A 23,449-nucleotide genomic window follows, 5' to 3' on the forward strand; every position below is an offset into this window, starting at 1 on the left:
CAAGCACTTTCCAGAAGATAAACATACCTTTAGTGCAGCCTTTACAAGTGACTAGGAGAACCCTGTTTCCCCGAAAATAAGACCTAACCTGAAAATAAGCCCTTGTATGATTTTTCAGGATGCTCATAATATAAGCCCTGCCCCCAAAAATAAGCCCTAGTTAAGTAAAACGTCCCCCTCCACCCTTGTGAAGCAACCAGAAGAAGATGACATGACTGTATTTCAATAAATGTAGATGTACATGAAAAAAAACATCCCCTGAAAATAAGCCCTAATGCATTTTTGGAGCAAAAATGAATATAACACCCTGTCTTATTTTCAGGGAAACACGGTATTTACTGGGAAACAACAACAATAAAACTTCTAGCAGACATTTAAGGTGGGAGCAATACAGTCAATATCTTATGAAGTATGGTCAACAGCTTTTGTTCTAGACCCCTTCTGATTTTATGTTCCCTACATTTCATAGTAAGGACATAGGGCACTGAAGGCACAGGCGGAAGGTTGGACTATGAACCTGAACAAATTCAGATCTCCAGGGCCACATGAACTGCATCTAAAAGTACTGTAGGAATTGACTGAAGAACTCTCAGAACCACTGTCCATTACGTATATTCTTGAAATCATGGGAAATGGGTGAGGCGCCAGATGACTGGAAGAAGGCTAATTTTGTCCCTATCTTCAAAAAGGGCAAAAAATAGGAACCTGGGAACTACAGGCCAGTCAGCCTGACACCAATCCCAGGGAAAATTCTGGAACAAATTATAAAACAGTCACTATGCAAGCACCTAGAAAACAATGCAGTAATAACTAGAAGCCAATACAGATTTGTCAAGAATAAATCCTGGCAGACTAATCTGATCTTATTTTTTGATCGGGTAACTTCCCTGATAGAGGGAATGCTGTAGACATATCTTGACTTCAGCAAAGCTTTTGACAAAGTGCCCCATGATATCATGACGAGCAACTAGTTGTTGTGCTGGATAAAGTATCAGATGGATACACAATTGCGTACAGAAGGGGTCTCCAACCCCCGGTCTGTGGGCTTCGCAGGACTAGGCCATGGAGACAGGTCTCCTGCTGCACGTACGCATGGTGGGTGTGGTGCGCTGGCATGCATGCATGAGTGAGTGGGTGTGTTCATGGCTGGGCATGGTGCTCTCACAGGGAGATGGCGTGCTTGAGTGCATGCGTGCGCACCCCACTCAACCATGAGCATGCCATGCCCAGCCGTGCATGCGAGCAAGCATGCCACGCCCACCCGTGAGCACGATGGGTGCCCCCGCTCCCCCACACACAGACCCCACCCCCCAACCAGTGCACAGTTCCAAAATGGTTGGGGCCATTGGGTTACAGAGTCACCTACACAGGGTGATGATTAATGGTTCCTTCTCCAACTGGGAGGAAGTAACAAGTGGGGTACCTCAAGGCTCAGTCCTGGGTCTGGTGCTCTTCAACATTTTTATTAATGACTTGGATGAAGGAGTGCACGGAATGCTTCTCACATTTGCGGATGACAGAAAATGGGGTGGAATAGGTAATACTCTGCAAGGCAGAAACAATCTTGATAAGCTGGAACACTGGGCTTAAAACAACAGAATGAAATTCAACAGGGATAAGTGCAAAGAACTGCACCATGGAAAAAGAAACCAAATGCACAGTTACAAGATGGGGGATACCTCGCTGAGCAATACTACAAGCGAGAAGGATCTTGGGATTGTCATAGATCACAGGCTGAATATGAGCCAAGAGTGGTTACAAAAAAGGCAAATGCTATTTTAGGCAGTATTAACAGAAGTATAGTTTCCAAATCCCGCAAGGTGCAAGTTCCCCTCTATTCAGCAATGGTTAGGCCTCACCTTGATTATTGTGTCCAGTTCTAGACACCACACTTCAAGAAGGATGCTGACAAATTGGAAGAAGTTCAGAGGAGGGCAACAAAGATAATCAGGGGGCTGGAATCCAAGCCCTATGAGGAAAGACTGAAAGAATTGGGCATATTTAGCCTTGAGAATAAAAAAGACGGGTCATGTGATAACACTTTTCAAATTCTTTAAAAGCTGTCATACAGAGGAGGGGCAGGATCTGTTCTCAGTCATCCCAGAGTGCAGGACATGCAACAATGGGCTCAAGTTACAGGAAGCCAGATTTCAACTGAATATCAGGAAAAACGGTTAGCGCAGTAAGATATTGGAACCAGTTACCTTGAGAGGTGGTGAGTAGTCCAACACTGGAGGCATTCAAGAGAAACTTAGACAACCATCTGGCAAATATCCTTTGATTTATATTCCTGCATTAAGAAGGGGTTTGGCTTGATGGCCTTATAGCCCCCTTCCAACTTCACTATTCTATGATTCTATGTGTAACAGGTTAGGGACATGATTCCTGCATTATCTTGCTCTCAGCAAAAAATTGAGGGAACCATCTTCAAATCTGGCAGTGAAATTTCTCTGCAAGATAATTAAAGGTGTTTGGTCAGAGATGCCATATTTTGGAGAAGCAGGCTCTTTAGAAGGGAAAGTAGGTTGCAGATGAGGTTGATAGCACCCAAGTGGGTATTCCGTGTAAAAGGAAGGTGCCATTCAAAAGAAACATTTGAGCATAATCAAAGATGGGTGAAAAATCATGCAGTTGTAACTTTATCATGTTAAAAACAATGTGGAGACTAGGAAAAAAATAAAGTCTACTGATGAGATATTTGGGAAAAGTACTCTGGTAAAGAAAATAGCACAAGAAAATGGCTCATGTGTTGTTGTTTTTTTGGAGTACTATCACACAGCTGGCTGCTTCCAATATCAGGCAGGTTTTTATAGCTGGTGAACAGAATGTGCTATATGAGAGGGCCACTTTGATAGGCCTGTCTTGTAGAACTAAAACAAGGCCTTATAACAATTCAAAATCTGGCAAATATTCAAAATTTGAATTTAAAATTTCAAACTTTAATTTTGATTTTTAAGTGGCACTTTAAACTTTTAGGAAATATTACATCTCGGTTATATAAATGAAGCCAATATTCTTGAATATCAAATTACCCAATGAACTAGTTATTTTTTCACCCATTTTCTTCCTTTCTGTGTTCACCAGCATGTATATTAGAGAATGCAGTACATTTTTACAATAACAGCAACATTTGTAAAAAGCAAAGGGAGAACCATACATTTCTAATCTTCTGCGGGCAGAATTCTCCATGACTCCACAATTTTCCCAGAACCTTCTTTTAACTGAGAGAGAAAAAATATTTTGAAACATCAGAAGTGACTTCGTGGTTGCTTCTAGAAATGTGCCACCCATACTGTTTGGGGAGAGTTAAAAACCAAAATGTTGTAAATTAATCAAAGGGAGTTTGTAGAAATCTGAATTTCTGCTGGCAGCTTTGCATTAGGACAGAGACGGAGAACGTGTTCCCCATCAATTGTTCTGGACACCAGCTCCCTTCATCTCGTAGCATTGGCTGTGTTGGGAGGTGTACGTAATCTAGCAATATCTGAAGACACACATTCCCCTCCCCACCTCTACATTTGGAAAAATTGCTTGTTACTGTTTCCTTTGTCCCCCACCCCACCCCACATGTCTTCAAATTCCTTCCAGCTCTATTAGATCATCATTAGGGCTTTGTGGGAGCCACTTCTGCTCTCCATGGCCGGTCAAGGTAGTTGAGCACCCGACGTACAGGGCCACGCTTTAAAGGCTCCAGAGCCAGGAGGCTCTGTAACATGGCAACAGCGTCGCGAGAGAGTGGGCGCCAATGAAATGGCAGGTCTTCCTCCAAGCCAGACTGTTGCCATTCCACAAAGTCCTCAAAGAAAGAATCCTCAGGTACAGTCTTCTCCCAAGGGAAGTAGCCAGTGAGCAGGCAGAAGATCAGGACCCCGAGGGCCCAAGCATCCAGGCTGGCATCAATGGGCAGGCCAGGGGTGTCGCCCGTGCCACGGCTCAACTCCGGCGCCGTGTAGGGGATGATCCCAGCCACCAGACGCAGCAGGGTGCCCTGGGGTCGAGTCAGGCCGAAATCTGTCAGTTTGATGCAGCGGCAATGGCGGTCGAAAAGAAGGATGTTCTCCGGCTTGACATCTCGGTACACAAGGCCCCGGCTGTGGATGAAGTCCAGAGCGCTCACCAGCTGCTTGGCACAGAGCTTAGCTGCTGGCTCAGGGATGCCAGCCTGGTGAGATAAGAGAATAGTATTTAAATAATAATAAGAGTTGCTTGCTTGCCTGTTGTCTTTTAGATTCCCCCACTGAAATCTCTCCCTCCCTTTGTGATCTTTAACAAAACAGCAGGTCTCAATAGGCATTAAAACTGGAGGTGACTTTCCCTGCCTATGCATGAAGTCACCAAAGCAGTCCAAACTATGATACAGAAAATAAAGTATCATGAGTCCCTGCCCTACAGGTTTTGTTTTAACCCCCCCTTTTTTTCCTGCCCCTCCCCATCATACCTTGGGCTTGATGATAGAGATAAGGTCTCTGTGCAGGGCTGCCTCATAGAGAAAGCCATAGTGCTGGCTGGATTCTATGGCAATGCCAAACATCCCGACGATGGCAGGGTGTGTAGAGAGTGAAAGGGCCACACAATACTCATACAAGAAATTCTGCAGCTTGGTGCTAGCCTTTGGTAACAACTTGAGAGCCATGGGCGTCCCTGCAGGAGATTCGGAGAAACACAACATTGAGAGGTGACCGTCCACGATATCAGTAAATGTACTTAGTCAACAGACAAACATTGAATTCGACGAGTCTTGATTATCTTCCTCAAAGAGTCTGAAAATAAGGAACCGATTTCACCTCTCACAGTGAAAATACATGGTGTAAAATCTCCATAATGCTGAATTGCAAACATGTAAGCAGGGAATGGTGGGGTTTTTTAAATGAATTTGATTGTGATTTTTGCTGTCTTAGTTCTGTGGTCTCAGCTTGAATAGCGTCAGGGATGGAACCCCCAGGTCGTGAGCACAGTTTTGGCTGCAGTACAGCAGTTTAACCACTGTGCCACAAGGCTCCAAAAACCAATTAACAAAGTTGGCCCACAGAATCCATAGAATCAGTTGACATTATTTTTTAAAACCAAAGGCACATTGTTAGTAATAATAGTTTGCACAGTGGAATAAGATTGTCAGTCACAAACAATAAAAACTACATATCAGCAGTCGATAGCAGAAGCTGTAAAGCCTATATGAAACCAAAAAAGTCTTTCCATTACTGCTGTGTTTCTATTATTTTATTTCTTTTTTTTCTGACTCAGTTTTTGTTCAGAAATCAATTGTCATTTTATATTTCAATTCCAACTTATATTTAACATATCTACTCTTCCTGCACTGCACAAGTACAGTTCTTTCCACTCCTACTAAATATGTCCTATATTGTACCATTATATCACTTCTCAGCATTGACCTGCAATAAAGAGAAAGTTGGGGCACAGTTACGCTATAAAGGTAAATCAAAAGATGGATCGGGGTTTTGAAGTGGGTTTAAAGTCACGTGGCAGTCACTTGGTTTGGGGGTTGGTGTGTGTGTCCTCTTGGAAGAACTTTTAATCCATTTTTAAACTATGTTGTATATTGGTCGAGGGGAATACATGGGCTTTTTAGAATCCTTGCATTTGAGGCTTTATCCTATGTCCACATGCCCTTGCACTCACTGGCTCTCACAGCCACTAGCCACTGCTGCTGTGGTGTTGTTTTTAATGTTTATTTCTTGCAATCTGGCATAGCGCTGGTTCAGTGTGACAGATAGAAAAATAAAATTAAAACAGGTTTCCTTGCAGCTCAACACACATGCATGGAGATGGAAACACACACTGGGGGTGGTGGAGAGGGGGCATTGGTGGCAAGAAGGAAGGTAAAACCCCTAATCCTGGCATCTATTACTTGAAAAACTCAACAGACACCATTCATGCTGACAGAGGCATTCACATATGCCAAAATGACTCAGAATAAATCAATTTCACAAACAATTCAACATAAATGACCTTCACACAGTCAAGTGAAATACCTCACTTTCCATTTAAAAAAACATGTTTCGAGGGGGGGAAAATCTTTACTTCCCTAAGCATCACGTAGTTTGCATTTTTAAAATCAATTTCAAACCTGGTAAACCCAGTTCAAAAACATGGTTGTTTTTTTATGTAACCAGGCCCTAAGATTCCAATCTAATTTTTGTCTAATTCTCTCTAAACCTGTCCATGAAGACATCTAAACACAGAAACATCTAAAAACCCCAAATTTCCCAGTCACTGATTTTATTTTCAGTGTTCAGTCTTATTCTTGTCCTTCATATGGCCAGTTATCGAGATGGATCTCTTGGATGCAGTTGCCAGACCACATAAAGCCTTTAATCCTTACCTCTCTTTCTATGAGTCACCAGAACCACCTGCCCATATTTCCCTTTCCCCAGTTCCTTGATGATTTTGTAGTGCTCAGTCACCTCCATGTGCACCAGATTCTGGGCCGTAATCTCCAACATGTCTTCTAGGAGAGCCTGGGCCTCCATGCCCAAGGTCAGATCCATGACGAAATCCTATAAGAAATCCAAAAGAATATAGCTGAAATGAATTGTATTGCACAGTGAAAGCATGGCAGAATTCAGGCCAATAAAATTGTTTTCGATGGAATAAAACTCATGGCAGTTCTCAGAATCTGATATAACCTGGAACGATGGCAGCATTTCTGTTCTAATTCATGAATGAAGAAACAAAGAAGCATCACAAATCCAAATTTTATAGTAGTTGGATATTGAGGTAGTCTGCTAGTCGTTAGGAAAACAAGAAACTAGCTGTATTCGCGAAGGCTTTCACAGCCGGGATCTAATGGTTGTTGTGGGTTTTTCGGACTCTTTGGCCATGTACTGAAGGTTGTTCTTCCTAACATGTCGCCAGTCTCTGTGGCCGGCATCTTCAGAGGACAGCACTCTGTGCTCTCTGAAGCACTGTCCTCTGAAGATGCCGGCTACAGAGACTGGCGAAATGTTAGGAAGAACAACCTTCAGAACACGGCCAAAGAGTCCGAAAAACCCACAACAAACTAACTCTTCAGATCCTTGACACTAAACCGAATATAGTAATTGCGTGCAAGACAGATAAAAATGAAAATGAAAAAGGGAAAGCAAAAAAACTTTGTGTCTCATTGACAGAAAGTTTCATGCGTTGCACAGTTCCACCAGTGAAGAGCAGTACTGGCTTAAGCTGTATCAAATCTTGTGGAATGGATGGGAGTTCTGTGTGATCCTGTCTTCCTGTGGGGAAATTCAAGGGACGTTCACGGTGTGCGCAAGACAATGGAGGAACAAAAGTTATGAATTGACCTTTCATAGACGTGGCATCAGGAGATTGGAGCTGCCCTCCCTCCAGACCCAATATATCAACCCAGTATGTACATACAAGGTAAAAACACCGTGCAAGAACTTAAAAGGTATTTTTTGTGAGGGTTTTCAACTGCAGTGGCAAAGTCTGGGGTGATTCCCAATAAAAGGTAGAACTTAAATCTCTAGAGACCTGCATCAATGTTCATGCAACTTTCAGCAACAAAACAGTCAGATTCCATGCTGAGCACCATTTATTTTTCATTGCAAGCCACATTTCTGAGGCAGTGTTAGATGCCCCCCCCCCAAAAAAATAGGAAGATGAGGCAGCTGAAAAGAACCCACATTCTTTCAACAACATCTCTGAAGTCTTCTTCGGTTGTCCTGCTGTCCAGCTGGAGGGGGCAGAAATGAAACTGGATGGCATCAGGAATCATAAAAGGGGATGAACTCATTCTCTCCCCCTGTAAAAAAATCTATACCTCTTAGGTGAATAGATATCATTCTCGATGTAGAAGAATCCTGACATTGGTTTCACCGCTTTGCTCCACCACAAAACTTTTGGGGCGGGGGCCGGCTTCCAATATTACATCTTTTCCGTTGCAATTCTAGATGTCCTGTAGGTTTCAAAAGCTCTATCACCATACACACATACATATCCTGTCATAATCTGTTGCTCCGTTTGTTGATTTCTGCTTGTTCTTTTTCCATTTCTAAATTTCGAAAAAATATGGGGAGAGAGGTTTGATTTTCTCCTTTTTCCAGGCATGTTGCTACCAGTTTCTGGCTTTCAGAGCAGATCTCAGCTGTCTGTCTGTGTTATTATTTTGATACACATACTCCACATCTTAAGGAGTCAACCTTTTGCTTCCGAGGCATGGATCTACTGTCAGTCTTATGTCTTTTCCCAGCATGTGTGAAATGTTTTATGGGACATGGAGAGTTCCTATTTAAATGGGAAGCAGAAGGGAAACGAGCTGGAACCAATTTCTTCCATATGGCAGTTCCTCTTGTTGTTGACGGCATCCTATATTCCACCCTGCACTCTCCAGTCCATTCCTGAATGCACATAAAAGAGCCACTAAACAAGGTCAATTTGTTACATAGCTCATAGCAAATTTTTGCTGTCGTGAAAAATTGCAAACTGGCCAGTAGACATGGGAGCTTTATATGCTGATCCCAGAGGATATGAATATGAAACTCCTCACCACAGGTGCCCCAACATTGTATTCTGGCTTCCTCAGAACCAACCTGGTCCACTCTCTGCTCCTCGCAGCCTGCACATCAGACAGTGGCAATACTGCACCAATCATGAACCTAGTCCCACTGGTGCTGTCCCACCTCTCCCCATTGCCAACCACTCTGACAAGGAGGTGGGAAGATGAGTCTCCCTGCTCAGCTGCTGAGCATTCAGCTGAGGGGAGAGGCAAGGCAGTGCCCGTGAGACTACATCCACAATTGGTGCAATGTTGCCACTGTCTTATGTGCACACTGTGAGAAGCTTGGAGTGGACCAGGCTGGTTCTAGGGGGCAGGAATGGACCACCTCCCATGCTGAGTTTCACATCTGTACCCCTGGGATACAAATACAAAGCTCCTGTGTCTACTGGGCATTATTTCCTTGCTTGCTTTGTTTTGGTTGTCTTTTAACTGCCAGGCTACTGTGGTTTTTTGCCCTATATGTCAAGATGTTTTGCCTACCTTGGGCATTGTGCACCTTGAATGGGAGGAGCCCCACAGGCAGTAAAGTGTCTTGGTAGATTCTGGCATTGAGCAGGCTCCTAAAACATCAGAGTCAGGCAAGAATCAGGATGTAAACCCTCACTGGCTCTTCCACCTGTGGAAGAAGAGGAACTGCTACACTATTCTCCTTGCCAATGAGGACCGTCAAGGATTTTACAGGGGCTTCTCCGTAATGAGAACACTTTGCACACACCAAACCTCTTCCTTTTTTTGCGGACAAGTGAAAAGACACCACGTGGGGGATTGGGTTACATAGGAAATAACAGTGGATTGGATCTGGATTTAGGATCATGCAAGTGGAGTTGTAGAAGCAGACTTGTTTCTCTAATTTTCTCTGATGCCATTCCCTCCAGTCATCCCCAAAATGGTTACTTCCATGTTTCCCTGAAAATAAGACAGGGTCTGATATGAATTTTTGCTCCATAAAAACACATTAGGGCTTATTTTCACGGGATGTTTTATTCTACAGTCGTGTCATCTTCTTCTGATTGCTGCACAATGGTGGAGGGTGGGGTTTCACTTAACTGGGGCTTATTTTGGGGGTAGGGCTTATATTGTGGGCATCCTGAAAAATCATGCTAGGGCTTATTTTCAGGTTAGGTCTTATTTTTTGGGAAACAGGGTATCTAATTAGAGCAAAAATTTTCATGGTTTATTTCCACCTTCTGAATCTCTAGAACTGAGCTGGGATATCTTTGGTCTTCTAGACACTGATTAACTACTATTCTCACCATCTCTCATCATTGATTGGATGGATAAAGACTAATAGGAAGAGGGGAGTCCAGTAACCACTGGATATCCAAAGGCTTATCAGCTGTGCTAGGGTCCAGAGGGTCCAGATACAAATTTGTACAGAAGCTCTTTCATTCCATTGTTCTTTGTTATACAATTATGTTGGTGAAATATTGTAGATAAAATATTTTGACATGCATACCACTTCCCATAGGAGTGTAATGAAACTGTCAGTGAGGTACAATCGCATTGCTAAATTTGGAAAAGTCTAATTATTCAAGTTAATTTCTTGTTGTTTAGTCATTAAGTCGTGTCCAACTCTCCGTGAAACCATGGATCAGAGCACACCAGGCCCTCCTATTTTCCACTGTTAATTTCTAAAAGTGACTTAATGCAGTTCCCAGAATTCTCCAGCTAGTATGGCCATTGCCATACTGGGAGTGGTCTGCCAAAGAATTAATTGTGCACATGTTTTGTATTTTTTTTTTACCCTGGGTCCTAAATGTTTCTGTTTTCCCCATGCATCCTCTTTTAGAATGCAGGGGGGCTATTCCCGTGCTGTGTATTGATTATGAAGTAAAAAATATCTCCTGTCCTAAGCCTTAGGTAGGTTTTGAAGGTAAAGAAATAAAAATAAAAATTCATTTCTCCTTTACTAAGTGTGCCATTGCACTGACAATAAGAACTGCTTTTGAATCAGGTTTTGCATATTAAAAATGGCTTGAAAAATCCTGACTACATGACACATGGTGAAGCCTGCTCTTTTTTTCTTTCCTTTTCTTTTCTTTTCTTTTCTTATCTTTTCTTATCTTTTCTTTCTTTCTTTCTTTCTTTCTTTCTTTCTTTCTTTCTTTCTTTCTTTCTTTCTTTCTTTCTTTCTTTCTTTCTTTCTTTCTTTCTTTCTTTCACCTCAAATCAAAGTTTGTTTTAAGAGCCCAGCAGGGGCATTTTAATTTAACACATTGATTCTTCATGAATCATTTCGGGCAAGGTGAAAGCCACTGTTGTATTAAATGCTGCCTTTTTGGGTGGTCATGGGTTTCTGATGGAACATCACTGTTTCGCTAAGTCACTTTACTTTAAAAAAAAAATACAGAGAACTATGTGCATACCAAAGGATGCCTGAAAACTGAAGAAATATTGCACAACATTGAAAATAAATGGGAAGGTAAGGTTCCAATCATTGGCAATGTGCCAAGATCAATGACAAGGGGAAACCGCATGGTCTGCAAACATGCCGATGAATGAAAGGATTTTAAATTTCACGTGTAGTTTCCCGAAGGGTTTTTTTGCCCCTACTTTATATGAGAGCAAAGTGTACGCACACAGTGATACAAAAAACTGCATGACTAAAAAAATCAATTTAAAATACATTAGAGCTAAAGCTGATACAAATTAGCAGTGTAACCATGCCCTGACTCAAGACTGGAAGGGGTTGTTTTGTTTTGCTTTCTGTCTGCAAGGGGGTGATACCCTTTGCAGTGGATATATAGAACCTGCAGCCATTTGTGGGTCCCCTTTGCAGGACAAGGGAGAAATAGAACTGATGTATTCTGCCTCCGCCCCTTTCCTGAACACATGGCAGTAAATGACGCATCATCCTCACTATGTGGTCTCTCTTGGGCTCCAGCAATAAATAGACCCAACCCTGTAAGCTGCCACAGAGGCCCCTAGGATGAAACCTTGCCCGTGCCCTTCCTTCTCTGCCTCCCCCGCAACTCCCCAGGGTGTCTACATACGCAGAAAACCTTTCAGTGACCTTGGAACAAAGAAGCACGCATGCCTTGCACCCTTTCCCCCCAAATCAGTAGAGGCAGAGAGGGCAGCGTGAACTTGGTGCAATCACAAAGCACAAATTTAAGGTTGGTCGACATGTTTTGTTCACTCTTTGTCTCTAAAGCTTTCACATTTGCAAGCTTCAATTCCAAGCTCCTTCTTTTACATACTAGCACCATTCACCTCCCATTTGGAACATATCTCAGGCTTGATTCTTTGAAAAAAGAAGACGGTACCAAGGAGGAAGGAGAGAACTTCTTCCAGTTCAGTACCATTGCCCAAATAAATGAAACCTTTAGTTGATTCATTTTCAATTATGCATGTGGGGCTAAACTAGATCTCAATGGGAACATGTATTCTTTCAGATTAATTCTTTCTCCTCCCACGATGCAAATAATGCAAATTATTAATCAGATCTGCGAATTATGTCTATGTTTGCCTTCTAATACCCAACAGCAAAATTAAGCACACTAAGTTCAAGATAGGTGGGTGAGGTAAAACACGTTCCCCACTTGAGGGGAAAACCCCTTCTAAATACGTGTTCAGTGTATCATCTAGTCAGATACTCTGTGGGTCACAGAAAAGGCCTTTTTCTTTCACTCAAAATAAGAATGCCTCTTTCAAAAGAACACTTGCCATGAGCTGTTAAGTATGTATACCATTTTTAAGCCTGCTGCCTGATTAATGAGAGACACCTTTTCAGTCAGTCTAAGCATGTTAATTGATTGGATCGACACTTCAGCCCTAATTGTAGCTTAACTCATTCACGCAGCTAGATTAATCTGGTGGGCATGTGGACTGGGAGGCTTGGATGCTGAAGCATTCCTGTGATTATCCTGTGATAATAGCATCATAATGCACAGTCTGCTTGCATCTGGTATACAACTATTCTGCCTATCTTCAGCATTTAATGAATTCCAAGGAATTCATCCTTTCGGGTGGCATGAAAGGTGTCCCTTGTTCAACATTATTTATCATGACTTCAGGATGTAATCCTTGGATTGACACCCAGCTGGACTTTTAATGTCCTGGCAAGAATCTCACTGCAGAAGGAAGTTGCAATTGCCAAGAAAGCAAATATCTTGGTTGTTATCTGCACGCACATGCAATAAATGTGAGTTAATCTGATCCCCATATAAGAGGCAAACGCTATTATTTTCCACTATGCAGTTATCATATATTTTCCATACATCAATATGCAAACTATAGGTATGGGCAGACTATGTGCCTTAAAAGCATTGAATTGACCATCTCTTACATCAACCAATACAGAAGATATGAAGAATATTAAAAGCACTCTGCAGATGATCAGGGGTAAATCCTGTTACCCTTGGAAAGGGCCATATAGTCGTTATCCTACCCAATTGTATGCCAGATGTGGGAAGTCTCACATGCTGATTACATGGTGCTACAGGAACTAGCTGTTCTCATGAGCAGTGTGGATGAGCTGAAAGTCCCTTGGGCAGTATGAACTGCAGGTTTTCTAAGATAGACTGCATCAGTATTGTTTCTGCTATTCTTTGAACCGCAGCTTTCCATGATTAGTCTCTCCCTCCCCACTTCCTCATTTCACATTCCCCCAGATCATTCCAAATTTAGCAAAGCAGAACTAACAGTGTTAGCTAAAGTATATCAATGTGCCCAACTAATTCCACTTACAGGACATTGTCCGGGTTGCAGAGCTGTGCCAGACTCTGGAATCCTGGAATGCTACTCAGAAAACTTTTTTTAAAAAAGAATAACCACTTTTGGTGGAGTCTCACTCCTGTCTAAGTTATTAGGCATACAGGAGATGGGCTCGATGTCATGTTCTGTGTTAAGTTTCTGATGCCCCACCAAAGATGGGCATAGTCGTCTGCTTCAGCTCCCCTGCTTAGGTGCTCCCTGAGTGCTTGTCTTCTGATTCCATGCCAAGAGGCCTCTCTTATGCACTAGAAAAGTTCATGGGGATTTGGGCGCAAATGGGATTGTCACGCTCCTGAAGCTGCTAGAGATCTGTTTCCAAGCTTCTGGAGTCAGAGAGAAAGGGCATGAGGTGGGTCCATTCTTCCCTCCCTTGCTTAGAGCTAGACATTTTGATAAGTACAAAAGCAAATACAGTGCAAATGGGTGATAGCTGTTGCTATTCTTTTGTTGTGATCATCATCATCAGCAGCAGCAGCAGCAACAACAACAGCGAAACCAACAAACAGTCTAGTTTTAGAAGTTGGTCTGTGTAACATATCTGGCAAAAACAAAATTAAAAATTAAAGAAAACAAAACATTTTGGTGCTTTAAGGACTAACTGCTATATTTTAATGTGAGTTTTTGTGGACAATTCCACTTCCTTAGACATAAGAGTCTAGTGTCACCTCAAAGACCAAGTGAGTTTATTTTATGTAGACTTTTATGTGTTGTAGCCCATAATATCTGTGGAAGTGGGATACAAACCATGAACAATTATTCCAAATAAAGCCAGTTCATCTTTAAGGTGCTACAAGACTTGTCATTGGATCAGAGCTCCAATTTGCTGATAAATTAGTTTTGGAACCCATCAGCCTAAATTTTAAATGTCTTTGGACGAGAGCAACAGGCATTTAAAATATGTCCAAATATGTATAGACTTTCTGTTCTTTACCATTTCTACTCAATAAGTTACTTCACTCATCAGGAGGTTCTTGGTGGACAATAGTTTTTATGTGATAAAGAAATAATTAGGGTGAATTATACTACCTCAGAAAGTTCTTAAAGCCCCAGAAACATGAAACAAACCAAAAAAGTTATATTAAATCTCACTATGCTTTCATTGCTGCAGGCTATTGCAGCTGGACCGTCCCCTAAACTTCAATATCAGATGAAGGACGGCTCCTCTTCCACTGGTACTGTGACTGCTTCGAAACAAGCACCAGAGACCAAGGTTTCACAGAATATTCTTCTGTTGCAAAGTCCAAAGGGCTTGGCCTTTCCATTCCTTGTTGTCATTGTTTAGCTGGGTCTGAACATGTACAAGCAGCCCCATTGGCCTCTCTGGATGATTCAGAGGAGGGTCTAAAGGAGGGTTGGGATGGTGAAACAGGCTTTTTTGGTAGCCCAGCAAACCTCACCCAAGTTCACTTCATGTGCAGAAGGCACTGGACCAAAAAGCACAATTTCATAGAATCATAGAATAATGAAGGGGCTATAAGGCCATCGAGTCCAACCCCCTGCTCAATGCAGGAATCCAAATGAAAACAGATCTGAGAGATAGCTATCCAATTTTTTTCTCAGATTCCTCCAGCATTGGAAAGTTCACCACCTCCTCAGGTAATTGGCTCTATTGTCGTACTGCTCTAACAGTCAAGAATTGTTTCCTGATTTTTAGCCAAAAGCTGGCTTCCTGTAACTAGAGTAACATTTTTATCTTCCAACAAGAGGAAAGCTTCTTTTCAGCAAAAACCTTACTTTATTTCACACTTTATGTGAGGCAGCCTGACTATCATAAGCCAGACTGAGGTACCCACTTCATGCAGCAGATTTTGGGTGTCTTGACAAGGCAGCAACCCATTATTTACTTTGTTTTTGTTCCCAGAAATAGGGAAATATGTTTGTGAGATTTTCTGCCTCAAAAAGAACATGGTTGGCTTCAGATGCCATGTATGTTTATTTACATCTCTCTCTCTCTTTTTGTGTGTGTGTACGTGCGTGAATGCATGCATGTGTGCGTACATGTATACATGTGCATACACACACATATGCACATTTGTTCTGCCCCAAGCAGGAAAATGTCATGGTCCACCTATGAATGGTAACTGAGTGATATTATTATCACTGGCCACAGTAAGAGTCCCAGTTAGCTCTCTGTGTGCAACCATTTCTTGACATTTGATAATTTCAGCTTCCTGGCTCAAACAATATTTGAATCACAGCTGAATCTGCTATGCTGTGCACAAGTGGTCACTTAGACATTATCAAAGAAAAGACATCTGACCATCCATAAAAGAACAAAAGATGGCACAGATTTCTAGAACTTTTTCATATAGTAATTATTTGCATATAGAGATCTGCATTTCATTCAAGTAGGAATAACAGTACATCTCACTATCTAGTCAAGGAAGAACACCATGACCCGCTCTGCTTTCCCTTCTTTTGGGTATTTATCTCTAACCAGAACATAGGTAAGATGGACCATTGGCTGGAAGATGCCTTCAAATAGAGGGCCACCTCACAATAACTCTTCAAATAAAAGACTGTTCTCTATAAACTAGGACACATAACCACACTGAATCTGTGTGTGCGTGCACAGCATGCCTCCAGTCCTATCAAATTTGTCTTCTCCTCAGCAAGTATTCCAATAAGACAGACAAGGATTCAGCAGATGGGCCCATTTTGAATGGATAGGGTCATCTGGACCGTGAGCTTATTGCCTTACCCTCCTGCTTTGAAATCCGATCGCCCAACCAAAGGTCTTCATTCTCATTAGTTCCGCCCAAATGAAATATTATTGGCAAATAAGGAAAAGCTATTTAGGAGCGGTCCTAACTTGCTAGACGAGAGCCATCCATTCTATACCTCCCTCCAACCGCCTTTGCAAACTTGTTGAAATAAAGCTTCGCAAAACTCTCTCTGCAGTCCTTATTTATCACACTGCAGCTTTTATGTCCCAAAAAGAAGGGGTACTAGAAAAAGGTACTACCAATGGCCCATTGTAAAAAGTTACAGCTTGGTTCTTGTTATTTCCAAAGGGCATAGAGGTTCTATTCCTCTTTGCACATCTTGGGTTCGTGCTTGCTAACTGACCATGAAGGGATGAGATGTCAAAAAATGGGCTACGAAAGATCATACAATTAAAACGTGTAAGTCTTTTAAGGTGCCACAAGATACTTTTCCAGGAGGAGGTAAATGTCCTGAAAATCTGAGCACAAGGAATGTCTTGGGATGGGAGATCAGTCATTCATCTGCTAGACGCCATTCTCCTCATACTATTTGCCGCCCATACCAGTACTACTGGTATTAATTATTCTTTTCTTCCTAAATTGTAGCCCTAAGAATGGTAAGTGTTATTAATGCAACGGGGGAAGCATATTTTATGCATTCTCCACTGGCAAATTTCTTTATCGATTTATTACATTTATAACCCACCTTTCCTCTAAAAGATAGCACTCAAAGTTTTAAAAAGAAATCAAAGCATATGGAACCAACATTTAGCGAAAACCGTAATAAACTCTCATAAGTCGGCCCCATTGTAAAACCATAGAAATCAAGCAAAGTATTGGTTAAAAACCATTAAAATGGAAAGGATACAGATTAAAAACCACAGCGGAGCAAGTTAAATGTCAAATGACTAAAAGTAAGGAAAGACATGCCAGCCTTCCCAATTTCTTCTCTTTTTTTCCAGTAAATGAGAAAACAGTTTGGGAACTCATTATAACTGCAAGAGCATGCTCAGAGGAATAAGGGGGGGGGGGAAACAATCTATCTGCCACTGCAGAAATTTGCAAAGTCTATGGACGCATTAGAGGCCTCTAGCATGGCTGGTGGTCTTCACCCAAAGCAAAGCTCTATTTACTTCCTAATAATCATTCTGGATGTTGTTTCTTCACAATTAAGTTGAATTCACGTTATTTCCACTTTATGCCAGGGAGGCCAAATCTCAGAAGCTCACTCTGACAAGGTCTCTCCAGACAACTAATATCAAAAGAGTTCACTCCCGAGGTAAGAGCCGATATAACGCAATTGAAGTAACCCACTTTGGTCAAAAATAGTCTTCTTATTTTAATATTTAATTTGTTTTCAAATAGTCTTCTTATTTTAATATTTAATATGTTTTCAATTTTATGTATATTTCAGACATGTCCATAATTTTTAAAGTGCGCAATGTTCTGATATAAAGAAAGAAAGAGTCCCTTCTTGACACTAAAGAGCCAAAAGGTGCCCAAGGGTCCTGATTAACTACAGTTTGTTGTCACATGCTGTCAATCCGTCTCTGACTTATGGTGGCTCTATGAATGAGTGGTCTCTAAAATGTCCTATCCTCAGCTGCCCTGTTCAGCTCTTGTAAACATAAGCCTGTGGCTTCCTTTAGGAAGCCAGTCCATCTTGTACTTGGTCTTCCTCATTTCCTCCTGCCTTCTACCTTTCCTAGCATTATTGGCTTTTCCAGAGAATCCTACCTTCACATAATGTGCCCAAAGTAGGACAGCCTCAGTTTCATCATTTTTGCTTCCAGCGATAGTTCAGGCTTGATTTTCTCAAGGACCCACCTGTTCATCTTTCTGGCAGTATTTTCAAAGGTCTCCTCCAGCACCATATTTCAAACAAATCAATTTTTCCCTGTCAGCTTTCTTAATTGTCCATCTTTCACGCCCATACATGGCGATCGGAAAGATAAGAACGCAGATGATCTTGGTCTCCAGTGACACAACCTTACACTTGGCTATCTTTTCTACAGTAGCTACAGCTTACAGCTGCAGTAAGGAGCAGGAAAAGTTAATTAGTGATGTTTGCAGCCCCTTCTTGATAAGAATGCCCAGATGCCCTATGGACCAGGAATAAGCCCTTAGGTTATACAGGGTCACAGTCAGCAAGCTTCAGTTTCCCCTCACCTCTAAACATATTCTGATCAAATGATCTAACTGAGGAATTTGTAGGGAGATTGGTTCCTCAATTCCCAGCACTGAAAACAAATTCTTGCAACTACTCTGCCCACAACCTGATGCTTTCTGAGAGAATCAAATGTGAGGGGAACTGATGCCGTAAATTTCCCTTCCCCCCAGCTTTTTGTTTGTTTTCTTTTGTATTTGTTTCTACCTCTATGAGGAAAGAGAGGAAATAAATACATCCAGATGGAAGAACTAATTCAGGGCCAAAATATAGATTACTATACAAAACATAATTCGAAGCTGAAAACATATTTCTGAAACATGATTCCTTTAGATTCTTGTGACAGAGCAATGATACTGTACTTGCAAACAAAGCCTGTGCTTTAACTCCTGAGGACAAATCTCAAAGCAAAACATGGGTACCTCTAAACTATGGGAGAAGTACAAATCTTCTGCTGTAACAATTAGACATTTCCAGTACCTACACCATTTCTGTTTCTACTGATATGTTATCCGTAATGGATAGTTTGGCTCTTGGTTGAAATGGTTAAAGCAAACATATTTTCCAGGGGTTAAGGAACACTGGACTTACAGAATTATAAGAACTGTTTATGAAAACTGTAAAGGAAAGTGGAAGATAGCTCTTACCAAGAGGGAAACAGCAGATCTACTACCTGGTATAAATCTGGTTGTTTCAATTCCTAATGTCTCACCCTTCTAGTAATCTCCTATCTGTCATGACTACTAATTTTTGAGACTGTCTAACAAACTGAGTCTCTATGGTACTGGTTGGCTGCTTCTTGCTTGCCACGGACCACTAAAAACAAGCCCACTGATAAAGGTCCCAAAACTCTAAGAAACTGGAGTTCTACAAGCATGGAGCATCCACCAAAAACATCCACTGAACATAGAACCTGAGTAGCATCACCACAAGTAATCTGAGATGCAAAGATGGGCAGAAGCTAGACTTGCCTACAGCAGGGGGGGAAATGCATCCACTCCTATCTGCAAGTATTTCTGTATCCTACCCTCAGTCTGAGCCATATTCTAGACAAAGGCAAATCCAATTTTCATTGTGGATATGAGGAAAATTCCCTACAAAGCATCATGTGTTATTCCCAAACTCCCAACATCTTTTCTCAGCAATCTTAAAGTGTGTGTGTGTGGGGGGGGGTTACACACTCCAAGAAGCCAAAGTTCTCATTGCTCTTCATGCATGTCCACCCTTCTCTCAGTAATGTGTCACAGGACATAATACGTGGCAGCAGCTCTGCCACTAACAGCCAACTATGTGAGGCTACAGGAGAAAAATACATAATTCAGTGACATCACACTGCATCATCCATTTGTGTCATAATAAACAGGACCAGTATAAGGGGATAGCAGTCAGGGCAAAATGACTCCGGTTTTGCTGGAATTCCACATTATACCATTCCTCTGCCTGACCCTGTGCGTTTTTGCCACTACGCTGCAATCCCTCATACATATATCAAGTGCCTGGACAAAAGCCAGAGACACTTTCTAGAGTGTGCACTGTATGCTGGCACTCGGTGCTGATGGTATGCATTGTTTCTCACCAAGAGATAAGCCCAGCCTTCTGCTTTTGGCCTCTGCAGTAGAGTCCTCCAGCTGATTTTCCTAGAAACTTTGCATAACATGTTGGACGCACAAGGCTGCAAGCAAACACATAGCTGTTTCTTTGAAATCGACCTCTAACATTGTTCAGTGAGGACTTTCCTCTTTGCAGCACAGGTGCAGGTCCTGACATGCGTGAGCCCTCTGCCCCCACCCCCAGGTCCTCACTGCTCTGGCTTGGCACCAGAGGTTATGCAAGGTACTTACCTGTCCTCCGCTGTGCCAAAAGACCTCTGAGGTGCCCAGTCTTTCCCTCCTGCCTCTGCTGCTGTTGAAGTGAGACTGTGTAAGACTGCAGCTGGGGTGTCTGCCAGGCATTATCGCTTGAAGCGTGACGCTCCGCCTCGTCTCTTGTGCCACACACCCTATGGAGCTGGAGTTTGGAAGGAGGAGCGCAAGGGAGAGTGTCATCTATCTCTGCAGGACAGATGAAAGCCTGAACATACCAGCCAGGCTGCTCCGGCCGATGGCGTTCAGCTTCGGGCACTGGCATCTGCCAAGACACCTAACCCCTAGCAAGAGTTTGGACTCCTGTTTCTGAGCCATTGGTGGCCTTTCACCTTTATCTTTCCCATGCTCCTCCGGCTTGCCCACCACCTTTTGTGCTATAATCTGTGAATGTGATACAGTGACATCCTGTGTCCATGTCTATTCACTGCATAGGGGGAGGGAGGAAAAGGCAAAGAAGGAGGGAAAAGCGGAGACCCTCTTTCGGCACCCCACAACTTCACCTCCGCTCCGTGCTGTCTTTACTGTAGTAGATTACCTCACAAGATGGAGCTGCGGGTATGGTAACATTAGTGACAGGAAGCAATCAAGTCTGGGTCAGTTTGGAACAGTGGGGGTTGATTAGATCATTCCTCCCGTTCACATGGAAATCGCTCATGGAGCCGCTATAGTTACAATCTAGTCAACTACATGTTGACATTAGATCACTCCTTTTTGGTCTGGTTGCTTCTCATTTCCCATCTCCTGTCTTCTCTTGTACAATAGCTGGTTGGGAAAGAGCCTGCACCCGTTTGCTTGCAAGTGGGCATTAGTGCTGGGTTTGGGGCATTTGGTGGTGGGTTTTGTGCTATGCGCACAAGGGGGGGGCACTGAGTACCATTTTTCAGCCTATCCTTTCTCCTCTTTGTTTTTTTAAAAAACTTGGTATCTAGCCGCCTAGAGTGGTCGAAATGACTAGACAGGCGGGGTATAAATATAATAAACAAACAAACAAACAAACAAACAAACAAACAAATAAATAAATAAATAAATAAATAAATAAATAAATAAATAAATAAATAAATAAATAAATAAATAAATAAATAAATAAATAAATATGCTAAGTGTTTCATCACTGAAGACCCCTAAATGACCCTTGGGCTCTCTTCAATTACCAGAATACGTTCCTGTCTTTAAAAACAAAAACAAAAAAACCCCACTACTGCCTACCGTCCTGTTGTGCTATGTAGTTTTCGTGGACTGATACGGAGCAATGTCAAATTTGTGAAACTGCCAGGCAATAAACATGTGTAAAGAGCTGAATTGATATCCCTGCAGCGCAAGAGTGGGAAAGATTTTTTTAATGAAAATATATAACATTAAAGGCAAAATGGCTTTTTAAATTTCAAAATAGGATGGAGGGTGCCATCCACAGCGTTGGCCCAACCTCACCCACCTCTACGCATTGCCATCGACATGCAGGAAGAACGCACCTCCAACCCCACATTGGAACAATCTTGCTGATCACACGGCAAGAAAACAGAGTGTATTTGGACTGATTCTAATTGTTCCACATGAGCATTAGGCTCCAGCCCTAGACCAATCCGGGATGGATTGGTCCCTGTTCGGGATGGGCTGAAATGCCCTAACAAGAACATCATGATTGTAGTCCACATTTTTTTACAGAGATCCAAACCATTCCAGCAGCAGATTGCAGAACAGGATAAACTCCTGTGTAGCTGACGTCTGTGTGACATTAGCCTAGTCTTTGTCCTACACTTGCCAACATCTGGCCACCTTACAAATGTGATTCCTATGGAAATGTGGAAAGCAGGCTGCTGCAGTAAGACCAGAAATGCATGAGTCTAGCCACTAAGATAGCCCACATTTTTTTGTAAATGGGAATGAACCATCTCCCTTAAGGAAGAAAGGCATTGGGTCATTGGGGTTTTTTGGCATTGAAGACAACTAAGTTGACAGCACATGAAAACGTTATTTAGAATTGGTTGTTGTGGGTTTTTCGGGCTTTTGGCCGTGTTCTGAAGGTTGTTCTTCCTAACATTTCACCAGTCGCACTCTGAAGATGCCGGCCACAGAGACTGGCGAAATGTTAGGAAGAACAACCTTCAGAACATGGCCAAAGAGCCCGAAAAACCCACCACAACCATTAGATCCCGGCCGTGAAAGCCTTCGCGAATATATTATTTAGAATTATGAATCATGAGAGAAAACTGGATAGACAGAAGTCCCTTCCCATAAATCTCAAAGTTCTAGAATCTGAGATTATTCAAACTAATTAGCAGTAGATTTGCAATGCCCAATATTTCATAAAAAGTTGGTGAACTGATAAAACATGAGAATTAAAAGTTGAAAACAAAAAATAATGTACTTCTGCTGTCACAACTTGCAATGGTTTGATCGACATAGTCAAGCACTGCACATTCAGTTTCTAAAATGAGAGCTAACATATTTAACCCAATTTCTTCGCTAGAAGCTCTTACTAATCAGACTCAAGCCCAGGTTTATCAAACTTAAAAGTACTATGCACAAAACCAAAGGCATACCTTGCTTTTTTTGGTTACTGTCTGTGAGCCAGGACTCAATCCTACCAAACAAAACAGGTTCTGGAATTGAACTGTCTTGCTCGGATTAAGCCCTGCCGCCTAGGGGAGTAAGGATTTCTACCACGTGCTCCTGTCTGTCTGACAATAATAGGATGAGCTTTGGAAGCAGCCTCTGTTGAGTTCCAAATTTCTACAAATGTTTCGGGCATCGCTGGGCCAGAACTTTATTGATTTGGCAAATCGGCATGATACAACTTTGACGAAGATATTTCATTTGTCTGTAATGGGTGTTATTGTTGTGGCCAGTGGATTCACTACATGGAAAATAATTCAAATGCTGTTAAAACCTTCCTGAGTAACTGGTTTGTTTACTTTATCATGATTCACATGCCTTGATTTAACATAAGCCATCAGAACCCAGAGAAGGACTAGATGGTCAGGTGGTTGGTAAATTACTGAGTCTATGATTATCAGAAAGACTCCAGGGGATTATTTACCAGTAAAATTGACAAAGCACATATTTTTGATGCAGGAATCCTACATATGAGATGTGGGTATCATTTTATGTAGTTTTTGGGCTTGCAGTTTGACCCCCATCTCTCCATATGATCATTTAGTAGGCCAAATCTTGTATCCTACAGTAGGCCAAATCAGTAGCTCAGGAACAGGGAATATGTGGTCTTCTGAATGATGCTGGAGCTCCCATTGGCTGTAGCAAATATGGAGAGATGATGGAGGCTGCCTTCTAACAACATTGGCTACTCATTCCCTATCCCCATTGCAGTAGCAAATCACGTTATAGCTCTTTCAGGCAAATCATTCCTTGTCCCATTTGCTATTTGATGCTGAAGGAAGACCATATTACTGGAATTTGGAGCCAAATAAGCTTATTTCTCTTCTTTGTCAGAAAGACACTTATCTCTTTTAACAAACTTTTTAAA

At 42.0% G+C, this 23,449-nt stretch overlaps 1 protein-coding gene across 1 annotated transcript; it reads right to left on the bottom strand.

Moving 5' to 3' along the window:
- Window positions 1-2,037: 2,037 nt before the first annotated feature.
- Window positions 2,038-20,338, bottom strand: SBK2 (SH3 domain binding kinase family member 2). The gene is made up of 4 exons (XM_020807357.3): window positions 19,945-20,338; window positions 6,341-6,515; window positions 4,439-4,641; window positions 2,038-4,162 (listed from the first exon to the last, which is right to left on the bottom strand). The coding sequence occupies exons 1-4, from the start codon at window positions 20,146-20,148 to the stop codon at window positions 3,605-3,607; spliced, it is 1,140 nt and encodes a 379-aa protein (XP_020663016.3). The 5' UTR covers window positions 20,149-20,338; the 3' UTR covers window positions 2,038-3,604.
- Window positions 20,339-23,449: the final 3,111 nt, after the last annotated feature.

Source organism: Pogona vitticeps, chromosome 6 (genome assembly GCF_051106095.1).
Source record: "Pogona vitticeps strain Pit_001003342236 chromosome 6, PviZW2.1, whole genome shotgun sequence".
Taxonomy (NCBI): Eukaryota; Metazoa; Chordata; class Lepidosauria; order Squamata; family Agamidae; genus Pogona; species Pogona vitticeps.